The sequence below is a fragment of the Acomys russatus genome, chromosome 32 (assembly GCF_903995435.1).
Source record: "Acomys russatus chromosome 32, mAcoRus1.1, whole genome shotgun sequence".
Lineage (NCBI taxonomy): Eukaryota > Metazoa > Chordata > Mammalia > Rodentia > Muridae > Acomys > Acomys russatus.
In genome coordinates, this window is record NC_067168.1 from 33,155,140 (window position 1) to 33,167,700 (window position 12,561).

Sequence of the window (12,561 nt, forward strand, 5' to 3'; positions counted from 1 at the left end):
TGTCCTTTTCAAGACTGTTCAGCCTTCAGTCCCTTCCGGTCCACTCAAACATGACACTGACGCAGTACCACATCTTGTCTCTAGATGGTGCACCCGTACCACTTACACACTAAGAGTTGCTATGGCCTCACAGGCAGGAAGTTCCCACAGGCCAGAACTGACCGACAGGCCAAGGAATAGTACCTGATGCCAATGTATGGTATGCTAGGAGGGAGGGGGCTAGAAAAAAGAGAGAGGGGGAGAGGGAGAGAGGGGGGAGAGAGAGAGAGAGGGGGAGAGAGAGAGGGGAGGAGAGAGGGGGAGAGGAGAGAGAGAGAGAGAGAGAGAGGGGAGAGAGAGAGAGAGGAGAGAGAGAGAGAGAGAGAGAGAGAGAGAGAGAGAGAGAGAGAGAGGAGAGAGAGAGAGAGAAAGAGAGAGAGATGTTAACATAGGTTAGAGGGAGAAATGAGTGGAAAGTCACCTGTCCCTTGATCTCTCCTCTTTTTCCCCTGCCTGCCTTAATTTGGGTTCCAAGGGCTTTCCTGAGATCACTTCAGCAGGCCTCATGGAGCTACCAACTAAACACTTTTTTGACTCCAAAAGACACCTGAACACATGACTAGAACCCACCAATGACGCCCAGTTCACGCCTATGGCAAAACTAAACTTCCAAGCCAAACAGGCCAGGTTCACCTCAGGACCAGGAGTCATGAGGGCTAGAGCCCAGATGGGCCAGCAGCCACTGGGTACGTGGCAGAGGGAGGAGCAGAACCCAGCTCTGGTCCAGCCCGCCTCACCAGCCTTCTCTCCCACCACACCCCCACATACACCCACATGTAGCTTTTTGTAGCCAAACATGCCACGTCTTCCCATGCTGCCTGCCTTTGTGTAAGCTACTTCCTCTTCAACCTATTTGAGTCTTCTTTCTGGAAAACTCCAGTTCATACTGCAGGACTCAGCTCAACTCCTCTCCTCAAAGCCTTATACTAGTCCCCTGGGATCTACCATTCCTCTCTGACCCCAAATATACACCAGTGGGAACAGTCTTCTACTGCACTGTAATGAAGACGTTGTATTTCTCCCCCACCACTCCAGGCCTCAAGGCAGAAAAATCTAGATACCACTCAGAAAATTCCTTGTGTATGTGTAACATCAGAGCATGCGTGAGCACAGCTGTTCATACAAGCCCTGCCCACAATCAAATCACCTGGCGGAAGGGAGTGCTCTTCTCCAATGTAACACAGAGCAGTATGGAACACACGAGCTCCCTCTGACTCAGTCTTTGTGTCTCTCTTCCTCCAAGCTCCACAAGTAAGGTCATTATTTGCCCCTTCCGTACTCTGACCAGTGCTTAGAGGGTCATGTAAGAGATCCCACAGCAATCCTACCATCTGCTAAGTAGTACACGCCAAGCCAGAGCTGGGAAGCAGCAGAACCAGGTCACCAGCAGGAGATAGGACAGCTATGAAGACAATCCAGGAAGTAGCACAGCTGGTCCAATAGCCATGACCTAGCACAGGACAAAAGCCTGGGTCTCCTGTTTGTCTACTTCTACTCACATCAGACATTTCTTTGGAGTGTCTGTGACCAGAACACCAGCCTGAAACCACACTAGGGAGCCAGGACAATGCCAGAATCATCCCCACCTTGAGGAAAGGAAAGTCCACCCAGGACAGACCATCAAAAGCAAGACTACCAAGGAAGAGGCAGGGGCATGTCAGGCTTTAGCACATCTTCAAGGTATACAGGCCCCAGTACTGTAAGAAGAGGGTAGCCCACTGCCCCTACCAGAGATGTCTCTGACAAGCAGTGAAGAGAGTCTTCTAAGGTATTGCATGGCAGAGAGACTGCAGAAGTGTAGGACTAGGACAAGATTGTTATCTTTCAGAATTCAGAAAAGAGAAATTATGTCATCTGGCCCACTGGGTTCAGCAGAAATGGCCAACCTCAAGCCACAGCCTAGGACGCCAACAGGGTTAAGTAAAACATCTATCTGTCCAAGCCCAGCGAATGCCCTGATCTGTCTCATGACAGCTCTCACTCAGTTACCAAGGCAAGAGCGACAAAGAGTCCTGTTGTTAAAACACAGTGGTACCTCCCAATCACAGATGCACACTGGGCCTCCTTTACCTAGATCTAGTTAGTGTACAGGTCAACACATCAAGCCACGTGTTCAACTTCCCTGGTATGTGAAGGAACATGGGGTAGCAACCAGCTAGAATATGGGCTGATGCTCATATTTAAGGCTTAGAAGGAAGGAGGGAAGGAGTCATTAGGATGTCAACTCTAACAGAGTTTCCTATCTTTAGTTCCTTAGGAATTTTCTCTCCTACTCCCAGAAGCATACCTACCCCTCTGATAGCGGGCACCTAACAAGGCCTCACCATTCACTGCTTTGCACACACAAGCTCATCAAATCCAAACGGCTTTGTGTGGTCAGTTGGTACTGTTCTTGACTTTGTTCCTGAGGCCCAGGATACCAAGTTACTCAGCAAATATCTCACAGCAAGGCAGCGTTAGGGTCAGGGTTCAAACCTAAGCAGACAAGCTCTGGAACTGCAACATACAACCCACAGTCACCTGGGAACTTGAGGAGTCAGTCCTAGCTATAAACACACAACAGCCTTTCCCTGAACTGTGTCTCCTCAGACTCAGGCCACCTGTAGCAGGTGCTCCTGAAGGCTTGAAAGCTCAGTGGTACAAGGCTCACAGTCAGGGCTGCTCTGGGGACGAACCACTGGGCCTTTGCCTCATCTAATGCCACAAAAATAAAACCTGGGATGGGGGAAGATGTATATAGCATGGTCCTGGGTTCAAAATTCAGCACCCCCCAAAAAGAAAAAAAAAATAACAACCCTGAGATAGGAAGAATTCTTTATCCCCATTTGATAGATGAAACAGACTTACCAAGAGGCCAAGTGACTCACACCGATCACGCGCTGGGAAGCAGCTGGAGCCCTGATTCAGACCTAGAAGGGTGACTCTAGAGTTCTCTCACTTTACCTCCCAAGGGCAGCTCTACTTGGCAGAGAAGAGCTCACCTTGCGAGTCCTCTCCCACATGTAACTTACTACAGAGCTAGCTCCATCTGGCAGAAAACATCCACAGGCTAATTGGAATAGGGATAGTGTGGGTCCTCAGGAAACAGCAGCTCAGGCCATCTTTCCACTGCTCTGCTTAAGAGGTCAGTCCTAGGAAACTTTACCTCCTTATCCCTCCCCAAGTTACATGCCTTAAGGGTAGGTGGCCCCAAGCCCCACTGAGCAGTGAGGAGGGTTGTACAGACTGAATTCAGAACTGTTAAAACTCTTGAAACTTGGTGGTTCTAGGCCTTGATTCTTAATGGACTAATGGAAAGAGAGGCACAGTATTCTGTAAGCCCAGAAGGTCACTCCATGCCTGGGAAAAGCATAGTAGTAAATGGAGCAGCAGATCCCATCTGTCTAGACCAGGTCAATACAACTAGCTAGCTACACACCCTCTTCTTGCCTCACCTAGGCTACCACCATGGTAGACAGGCAGGTTGCATAAGCCCCAAACAGCAGAGGAAGATATGTGGAAGGTATGACAGGAGGTGGCAGATGGGGCAGACCTGCAGGAAATGGTGACAGCACCTAGCCACAGTGGCCAATCTGCAGGCCAGAGTGGTCAGGGTTAAGTGAGGCATGCAAGCTGTTCCCACTTCTTCATTTCCCTACAACACAGAAGGCCTCCCAAGGAACGGATCCCAGCACAGGAGCCTAAAGTCAATTTTCAACTCTCCAGCACCCAACTTAGAAAGAGAGCTGAGAGCAGAATGGTTCTTCCCAGCCAGGACCCTTCTCTCACAAGAGGCAGTGTGCAAGAGGCAGTGTGAACCATTAGAAATGGGAAGTAGGGCAGGTCTGTGACTGTGGCCTCTGGAACTCACTCCCACCCACCTTGAAGAGGAGATGGCCTGTACTTCATGAATGTCAGCCACTGATGAGAGCAACACCTGTGATCCATAGCAGGCTTGTCCACTTTCTGACATGTTGCCTCCCTGTACCCTTTACCCACAACGACGTCAAGGCTTTCAGGGTCAGGGAATGGAATCCTTCCTCCTGCCTCACAGAAACCATCTGTTCAGACCTCATAGTTTCCTTCCAACCAAGGCTCTAGGACAAAGGGCTCAAGCAGCAAACGATATGAAAGAATTTACAGCAATGCGACTGTCCTGCCTTGGAGGTGTCTCTTCTACCATTTTTCTAGACTCTTATCAGACAAAGTGGAACTTCCTAAGCCTTTCCCAGGAACCATTCTCCCCCTTGCACAGCTTGGGGTAGGAACATCTAGGGAGCTGTCAGCTCATACCTCAGCAAAGCGAGCAATATTTAAAAGCCAATCATTGCTTTACTCACAGCCTGACAGAGTACCACTGCCTGCCCACACTCACGGAGACAACCATCTGACTCCTTGGACTGTGTCAGGAGGATTGGAAGTGATAAACCCAAGAGGCCGGCCCACATCCTCTTTCCCCATATACACACTCATGACGACCACTGATAGCAGAGACAGCTAGGAAGCGGCAAACACGGGTTATCAGCTTTTCTAAGGAATGAGACATGGTTTTATTTCTAGCGTCTCCAAGTTCCTAAAACCCTCACTGTGAGTAGTTCTGAACCTCAAGTGTTCAGTCAACTATACCTCATGGTCTCCATGGTGCCCCAGTGTCAAGCACAGAGCCAAGACTCAACTATTTATTGACTAAAACAAAAAAGATTGGTACCTCATTCATGCTATCTTCACCCCAGTCTTCCTTCCCTGCTGTACCACTGCGTAACTACTGTGCCTCTCACAGTACCAGGATGTGGACCAGGTGGTCTGACAGATGGGAGTTCATGATTCTCTAGATATTTTACACTTACCACTGGATAAGCCAATGTCTAGCTCAGGAGCACACAGAGTCCCAAGTGTCTCTGTGCCATCACAAGAGCATGGCAAAGTATGCTCCTGCTTCCATCAGTATCTTCCAGAGTTACCCAAGTTAGGAAAGTGCAGAGTCAAAATGTCCACTTTAACTTCTTCATTCATCTTCTAGGTTGACCAGATGTCCACCGCCAGGTCAGTCATGAGTATTTTCATGGCTGGCCAGATGTGCACTGCCAGGTCAGTCATGAGTGTTTTCACCACCCTTTTTGGTGAAACATCTGTTAAGAACCATGTGCTGGGGTGAACACCTTACTTCTATCACTTAAGTGAATTTTTGCCAGCCTATCTATGAAGGACACATTTTTATCAGGATGTTGCACAAAGTAGGAGTTCAGAAAAGCTGTGATATGCCTAAGATCACACAGGAAAAAAATAGTAAGATACAACCAAAACCCAGACTGCCAGCTTTAAGGCTACACTCTGAGGACATGACTCCCTTGTAACAGCATCAAGATAGACTGTGCTCAGCCAACACTGAAGACCTTCTATCTGTGAAGAAAGCCACATGGTGGTTGATTGGAAGACTTGGCCATGCCAGTAGAAGAGTACATTTTGCTGAGTTTTCTGTCTCATTTTCTTTGGCTATGACTCCAATAATGACCCCTGTTACCTTTTAGTGCTGATCCTGGAATGAGCACCTTCAACCTAAGAAGGTTATGTGCTTCCATTTACTTGGGTCTTGGTGCTTTTGACTTCAGGTAATGCCCTCTCCAGCCATGTGATGCAAACCTTCAATGTTTACTCATCCCTCAACTAGCCTGTGCCACCAGTCATTTTACCCATCCCAATCTTTTCAATGGCCTCTATGTCTCATCTTCTTCCCTCCCCCACTTGTTCCCCAGTTAGCTTCCTAAAATAAAGGTCATAAATGATGTCACACCCATCCTCCCAACCTGCTACCTCCTCTACTAGCCCAAGAAACTTTTCATCCCCTTTCTCTACCTAGCACATGCCCACTAGGCCACACTTCCTATCCATTCCATAACTCCAAGCCTTTGTTCTTATAGTTTCCTAAGTCAAGCAGCCCTTCACGGCCGAGGCAAATTCTACTCAAGTGGGAAGGCCCATCTATTTCTTCTCTGAATCTTTTCCACAGGCTTGAGGCTCTCTTCCTAAATCCAACTCAAGCTTCTATAGAAGCTGAGGCTGGTGTCTTGTTGGCAAATCATCTTCACGGGGCTGACAAGCCAGCTCAGTTTACTGAAGACAATGCCAGGCCTAATTCATGTCTAGAATGCAGGTGCAGAGCAGGGCCTGGCTGAGAAAGGGAATCAGGACACGCTAATTTCACCAAGGTTCCAGGGAGGTCTTATCAGCAGGCAGTGTATAGAGCTTGCTCAATTGATCTTTCTAGGCAAGGAAATCCAGGCTGAGGAATCCAAATAAAAATTCCCCAGGGCTTAGTTTGGCATGGATCAAAAATGGAGGCTGAAGAACCTTGGCGGAGCTGCCAGCCCATCCAGCTGTGGGCAGCACCACCCCTTAGCATGGCAGGAAACGACATTGGCAAGCCCTGACTCACTGTAGGCTTTACAGCCCGACGCCTACAAGGTACCAGTGATGCTGTATTAGTCTCTAACCCCAGCATCCTGGGCATTCTAAGTAGCTCATTTGGCTCCACTTGGCCCTTTCCCAACAGGTAGCTTGAAGTCTTCAGAAAACCCTACCACGGGGTGGGAGAGCACCATGGTGATTAGAGGTAGGATTCCAAGCCCCATACCCAGAAGCTGCTTTTTCAGTTCCCAAGAGCCCATAGCCCTGGCATGGAAGCTGAGGAATGAAAAACAGACAAACAAGATTTAACTCTAGAGAATGGGCAGAGTCTGGATGGCATGGCCTAAGAGCACTAGCCTCAAATGGAGAAAGAAAAAGAAAGGACAGAAAGAGACACAGAACCAAGGTCCAGACAGAAGCCAGGGTCTACTGCACTCAGAAATCTTTGAATAGACATGAGCAAAGGGGGATACAGATGTGGGCAAGTACAAAGCTTCAGGCTCCCTACAACAGTGGGTAAATCTGGAAGGGGCTTGAAGCTTAGGACCAGCTCAGATTTCCCTGTTCTTCCCGCAGAAAGCCAAACTCTCCTACCCCACCAGACCCTGGACCAGGTACATCCGAGAGGTAGAAGCCCATGGAGGCTCCTTACCGTATGGGGGTTGTCATAGTAGACAGCGATGGACCGGAGCTTGGGAGAGATGCTGCAGCTCTCCGTGAAAAGCTGTCCAGTGTCACCATATGACCCCACACGGAACTTGTAGGCCATGGTTATGTTGCGGATTGGGGGTGATCCAGCACTCACTGTCACCCCAGTCAGCAGTCCTGAATAACCAGCAAAGGCCAGCAGCGTCAGCAGCAACAGCAGAGTCAGGGCCCCAACCAGGCCCAGCAGCAGGAGATCCGGCATGGTGCTGGGGCTCCCTCTCAGCACCCCAAGGCAGCTGCAAAGGAGACAGAAGGGAGAGGAGGCTGGTAGCCTGCTCTAACCCTGCCGGCCTGCCAGTTCTGGCCCAACCTCAGCCATACCTTAGTGCTCTGACCCAGGAGGGGGAGGGGCCACAGGTTATTTACACACAGTGACCTAGAAGGGAACTACAAAAGATGACTGAAGCCACAAGCCTCTTTGTTTCTTAATCATAGGCACTGAAGCTCCTGGAACAGCTCTGCCTGGCACCAGCAGCCCTGGGGAAACTGAGTCATACTCCAGGTCCTGACCAGATAGATTCCTCCAGGTTTGACTAGATACCACCAGGCGCTATCTCCCTCCTTTGCTTCTTCCTTCCTGCAGTTGAGCCACACTGCTAGGCCAGCATCCTCAACCCTCATGAACTACTACAGAGAGAGAGAAGGGGGGTGGGGGTGGCCGGGGACACCTGGCAGGCGTGGGGTTCAAACACTCAGTCACAAACAGTATACCATAAGGAACAAAACCCCAGGGAGAAGTGAGCCACAAGAAGAAAATTTCATAGGAATGCTTCTTCCCCTTTCTTTCTTTCTTTCTTTCTTTTTTTTTTTTTAACCCATCTAGTGTGTGAGTACCTCACTTTCCAGCAGCGTAGCTATCCAGAACTACAAGAAACCAGATCAAAACAGCCTAAGAGGCCAGAACAAAGTCCAACCTGGGCTTCCTAGGCTTGAACCGACAATGCTAACGAGCTTCATTCCACTTTCGCCAGCCCACAGAGATTAGAAACAAAGAAGTAAGAATAAAAGGCTGTTGAGAAGTAGAAACACAGAAGAGGGAAAAGTAGGAGCTACTCCTAATAGACTGAGAAAAGTCTACAGCAATGAACCCAGGATCAACACAGAAGCCCATGTGAAAACAGTCTGGGCAAACTCTTACAGAGGGCTTTCATCTGAGCAGCCCAGGGATCTCAGCACACAGAACAGCTAAAAAGAAAGAGACACATGAACATCACAACCGGGGAACATTCCTGCTCTAGTTATTTAAAATGTGTGTTTAAGGGTCAGCGAGATGGCAGGTAAGGGTGCTTGCTGCCAAGCCTGGCGACCTGAGTTCAATCCCCAGACCCTACACGGTGAGAGCACTGGCACAGTAAGAGCACGGAGGAGAAGGCACTGCTCTCCATGGAGGCTCTCTGCCGCGGCTCCCTGTGGGGCTTGTCCGAGGCTCTGGGGGATCTGCAGGTCCTTTCTATCCAGGCTGCAGCATCCTGTCTGCTCTGGGCGAGGGGTCAGATGGCCACTTCCAGCCCGAGCCATAAAACAGCTGCTAGTTGTAGTTGGATAGACTTGTAGTTTTGCTTATTTGATATGCATTTTAAAATCTAAGAAACAGGGCAAGTGTTCTGCAAGTCGTTTCTAGGGCCAACCATTCTGCACTTGAGTTACCTGACTGATGCCCAATGGATACTGTAATGTTTCTTTAACACTCAGGATTTCTGAAGTCTTTAGACTATCTTGCCCAGTAAGAATGGTCTCATAAAAGTCTTTGTATCATCCTCCCTCCTCCACCCCTACCCCCCGAAAAAAAAAAACAAAACCGAAAGGGAGAGACTCAATTCCCTTAAGTTGTCCTCTGACCTGCACACCACCCACACAGTGTGTTAAGGGGCTGGGCAGATGGTTCAGCAGTTAACAACACTGGCTGCTCTTCCAGATGATTCAAGTTCAATTTCTCAGTACCCACATGGTGGCTAACAACCATCTGTAACTCTAGATCCAAGGATCCGACACCCTCTTCTCGTCTCCACAGGCTTCGGTCATGCAAGTGACACACAGACATCTATGCAGGTAAAACACCCATACACATAAAAAATTTAAACTAAAAAAAAAAAAAAAAGTTACTACTTAAAAAGTAACTGAAAGAGCAACACTTTAACCCTATAGGAAAGTTAGCTCTATGGATATACGAAATATACGAAGGCTCTGGGTGTAAGATATGCTAAAAATCTGTTTTTTAGAGTCAATGGGCACACAGAACTAGCCTTACAAAGAAGCCAAGAACATTTCTAAACTCTGGCGTCAGGACACTGAGGTGCCTCCCACTGATCTCCTCACACTGCTTGTACTCCGGGGCTTGTACTCCCGCCTTGTGAGCTTCATTGTCTTTTCTGTTTGCACTCTCTGCCCTACTCATCCTGTCTCCAGCTGGTTTCGTTCTCCTTCTGATAACGGTGATAACAAATCTTCCACTCACAGTCCATGCTAGGCACTGTCTGAATGTTGAAACTCTAGTTATTTCACTAATCCTTAAACGAATCTAAGAAGATAGGTAGGTAGGAAATAAGTTGGTTGGAGGTCAAGATGCCTGTCCAAGGTCACACAGGTATTACACAGAGCCACCTGGATCCAAATATGGGCATGGGGAATCCAATTAGTCTGACTCCAGTCCACTGCTAGTTTTTTCTCTCCTCTGGCTTCCAAAAAGTCATTTCATCCACGCTGGACCTTGCTGAACTGAAGGCTAGAAGCTGTCAACATCTAGGCCACAGCCTGCCTTGGGAGTGGACAAGCATTGCCACACACTTCTGTTGTAAGGGAACTTAGGTCCCAACCTTTCTTTTCCACTTCCCAAACTGCTCAGAAAAGAAGGGATAAGTTTCTGCCCTCTCTCAGAGCGTTGGTCAGCCTAGGGAGGAGAAGCAAGGCGAATTTCCCCACACCCAGCTGAGAAAGGCAAGAACAGGGGAAGAGGAGGCTCACCTAAAAAGCCAGGCTCACTTTTAGCACTTCATAGCATCCAGTACAGCAGGGCTCCAGTACTCCGGCGCTAGGGGCAGAAAGAACAGTCATCCCAGCCCTGGACCCAGGAAATGAGCAACCTCTTTCCAGGGGAAAGGCCACAGAACCGGACCGTCTACCACCAAAGAGCCGACCCCACCCTCAGATCCCGCGGGGGCCAAATCCAGCCTCACAATGTCATTCCTAGATCTCGGGCCCAACTACCACACTTGGCGTCAACGCAGCCCCTGCTGCTGACCTTGGGCTGCGTGAGCACTCTCTTGGGCCTCAGTTTCCACTAACGTCAGAGGTCCAGGGCAGACGCCTTCCTCCGGCCTGCAAGCGTCGGAGTTGTGGCTCGGCGCAGGCTTCCTGGGGCCGCTCACGTGCGCTCTGCCGAGGGCCGGGCCCTTAAAGGGACCTGCGCCGGCAAACTCAGGCGCTAGAAGCTGGGGGTGGGGGTGGGGGTGGGGGGTAAGGGGTGTTGGGGGGGCGGTGCCCCGTCTCGCGCCGTCGGCTTCCAGCCCCCGGCACGCCTCACGGCCTCATGCACCTCTGCAACTTTTGAGATGCTAAAGTTTGTAGTCGCGACGGGGCGCGGGGGACCCCAGGAAGCGGAGCTGAAACGTGAGCATCGCTCGCTGTCTCCCCCACCCCACCGCCACCCCCCTGTTCCACGGCCCCGGGGCGTGCCTGTACCCGCGGCCGAGGCGGCGTGCCGCACTGAGGGGTCAGCACCGCCTCACCGTCGCTTTCAGGCCCGGTAGCCAGGCCCGGCCAACTGTGGGCCAGACGCGCGGTGCAGACGGCGGCTCAGGCCGCAAGACCCAGACGGGAAGGGGATGTAGGGAGCCCCGGCAGACACCCGACGGGAACGCCTCGTCTCTGGCCCCGCCCTCACCTCAGCAGCGGCCCGGCCGACGCGGACAGGCGCCGAAGGAAGACGGGCTCAATCGTGGAGCCTGCGCGCGCTTGCCCCTCCCGCTCGCTCCGCCCCTCCCGCGGCGGGACGTGACCGTGGCTTTGGGCGCGTGCGCCTCAGACTTGGAGGGTGGAGGCCTGCCCCGCCCCGTCTCCTTGGAAACATGCATGCTTCCCTCCCCGTCTCCCCCCCTCCCCGGGCTGAGATGGCGCCCACTACACACCTTCCTACTTACAACAAACCAGAACTCCTGAAGGTAACCAAGAAATAATCAGTGCCCCAAGGTATCCCGGCCGACGGAGACGGAGAGAGAGCGCAACGGGGAGGACAAGGCTCCAAGCACCAAGAAAGTCAGACTGTTTAGCAGCCCTAGAAGTCAAGACCGTGCATTTTAGCGGGGGTGGGGGTGGGGATCGGCACAACAATGCCGGCCTCCTAGCAATTGTACCAGTCTTACCCTTTGCCACCTTCTCTCACTGGGGCTTCTTGAAAGGTCTGCGAACCCAGCAGGGTCTAGATGCTCCGGGTGAGCATTGGAGTGACCAGTCCTCCACCCAACATTTATAACTTCCTACCAGGGCAGTTACAGGAGCTGGAAACACTGAGTGAACAAATGAAAGCCCTGGCCTCCAAAGTATACGCCAGAGAGTGCCTCACTTCTAAGCTTCTACACACTGCCCTGGATGTGGGTGTTGGCAGCTCCTCCTGGTTTAATATAATCTAGGTTAGATATACTATATATAGCAGGTTTACTATAGCCAAGCTAAGTATAAGCTCCTTCAATACAAGTTCTATCTCGCTAGTATCTGATGAGCTAGAAAGCTCAAAGCAATGTGCTAAGGGGCCCCCTCCTGAGACACCCAGATTTATGGTTGGAGGTAAGGAAGGTTATTATGCTTATAAACTTGACTGTTCATGAATTTTGTTGCAAGACAGGCTGGGCCAAGGGCTAGCTTGGTGCTTCTGATGAGGTTGCTATTTGGATAGATGATCACCCTAAAGAAAGTTGACTTTGGGAAAAGCCAGCAGCCATGGGGTAGGTAACAGGTGATCGTGAACCTCATCCACAAGACAAAGTCTGTCCCAGTACTGTGGACAGTCTGGCAGAATGAGCAGCTGGCTATACAATCCTTCAGGGTAGGGCCAACAGGAAGGTCTTTATAGCTGTTTTACCCGTGAACATCAATGATAGTATTGATTGGCTGCTTTGGGCAGGTGGACTGTACACTAGATATGGTTCTTTTTGTTTTGTTTGTTTTTCAAGACTGGGTTTCTCTGTATAGCCTTGGCTGTCCTGGAACTCACTCTAGTTCAGGCTGGCCTTGAACTCGCAGAGATCGGCCTGCCTCTGCCTACTGAGTGGTAGGATTAATGGCATTCTTGAGACACAGAAAGGTGCATGGCCCAGACTCAGACAGACCGCCTCTTGCCTGTTAATAGATTGGCTAGTCTCTTTCAGGAAGTCATCGTCAGGAGACACCCTCTCCTCATCTTGTTCTCTCTGCTCGCTTCCTCTAGCCTGGTTGGGA

At 50.5% G+C, this 12,561-nt stretch overlaps 1 protein-coding gene across 4 annotated transcripts in view; it reads right to left on the reverse strand.

Annotated features, from left to right (window-relative positions):
• The window catches only part of Tex264 (testis expressed 264, ER-phagy receptor), a 29,188-nt gene extending 18,078 nt beyond the window's left edge, over positions 1-11,110 (reverse strand). Inside the window, exons 1-3 of one of the 4 annotated variants that reach the window (XM_051140765.1) lie at positions 11,012-11,110; positions 10,093-10,159; positions 7,076-7,367 (exon numbers count right to left, since the gene is read on the reverse strand). In XM_051140765.1, coding sequence (XP_050996722.1) covers positions 7,076-7,333 — 258 coding nt within the window. In that variant the 5' untranslated portion in view covers positions 7,334-7,367; positions 10,093-10,159; positions 11,012-11,110. Of the gene's footprint in view, positions 1-7,075; positions 7,368-9,076; positions 9,218-10,092; positions 10,160-10,369; positions 10,537-10,856; positions 10,981-11,011 lie in introns of those variants that run through there. The other 3 variants (XM_051140766.1, XM_051140764.1, XM_051140767.1) reach the window with 3 other exon arrangements.
• Positions 11,111-12,561: the final 1,451 nt, after the last annotated feature.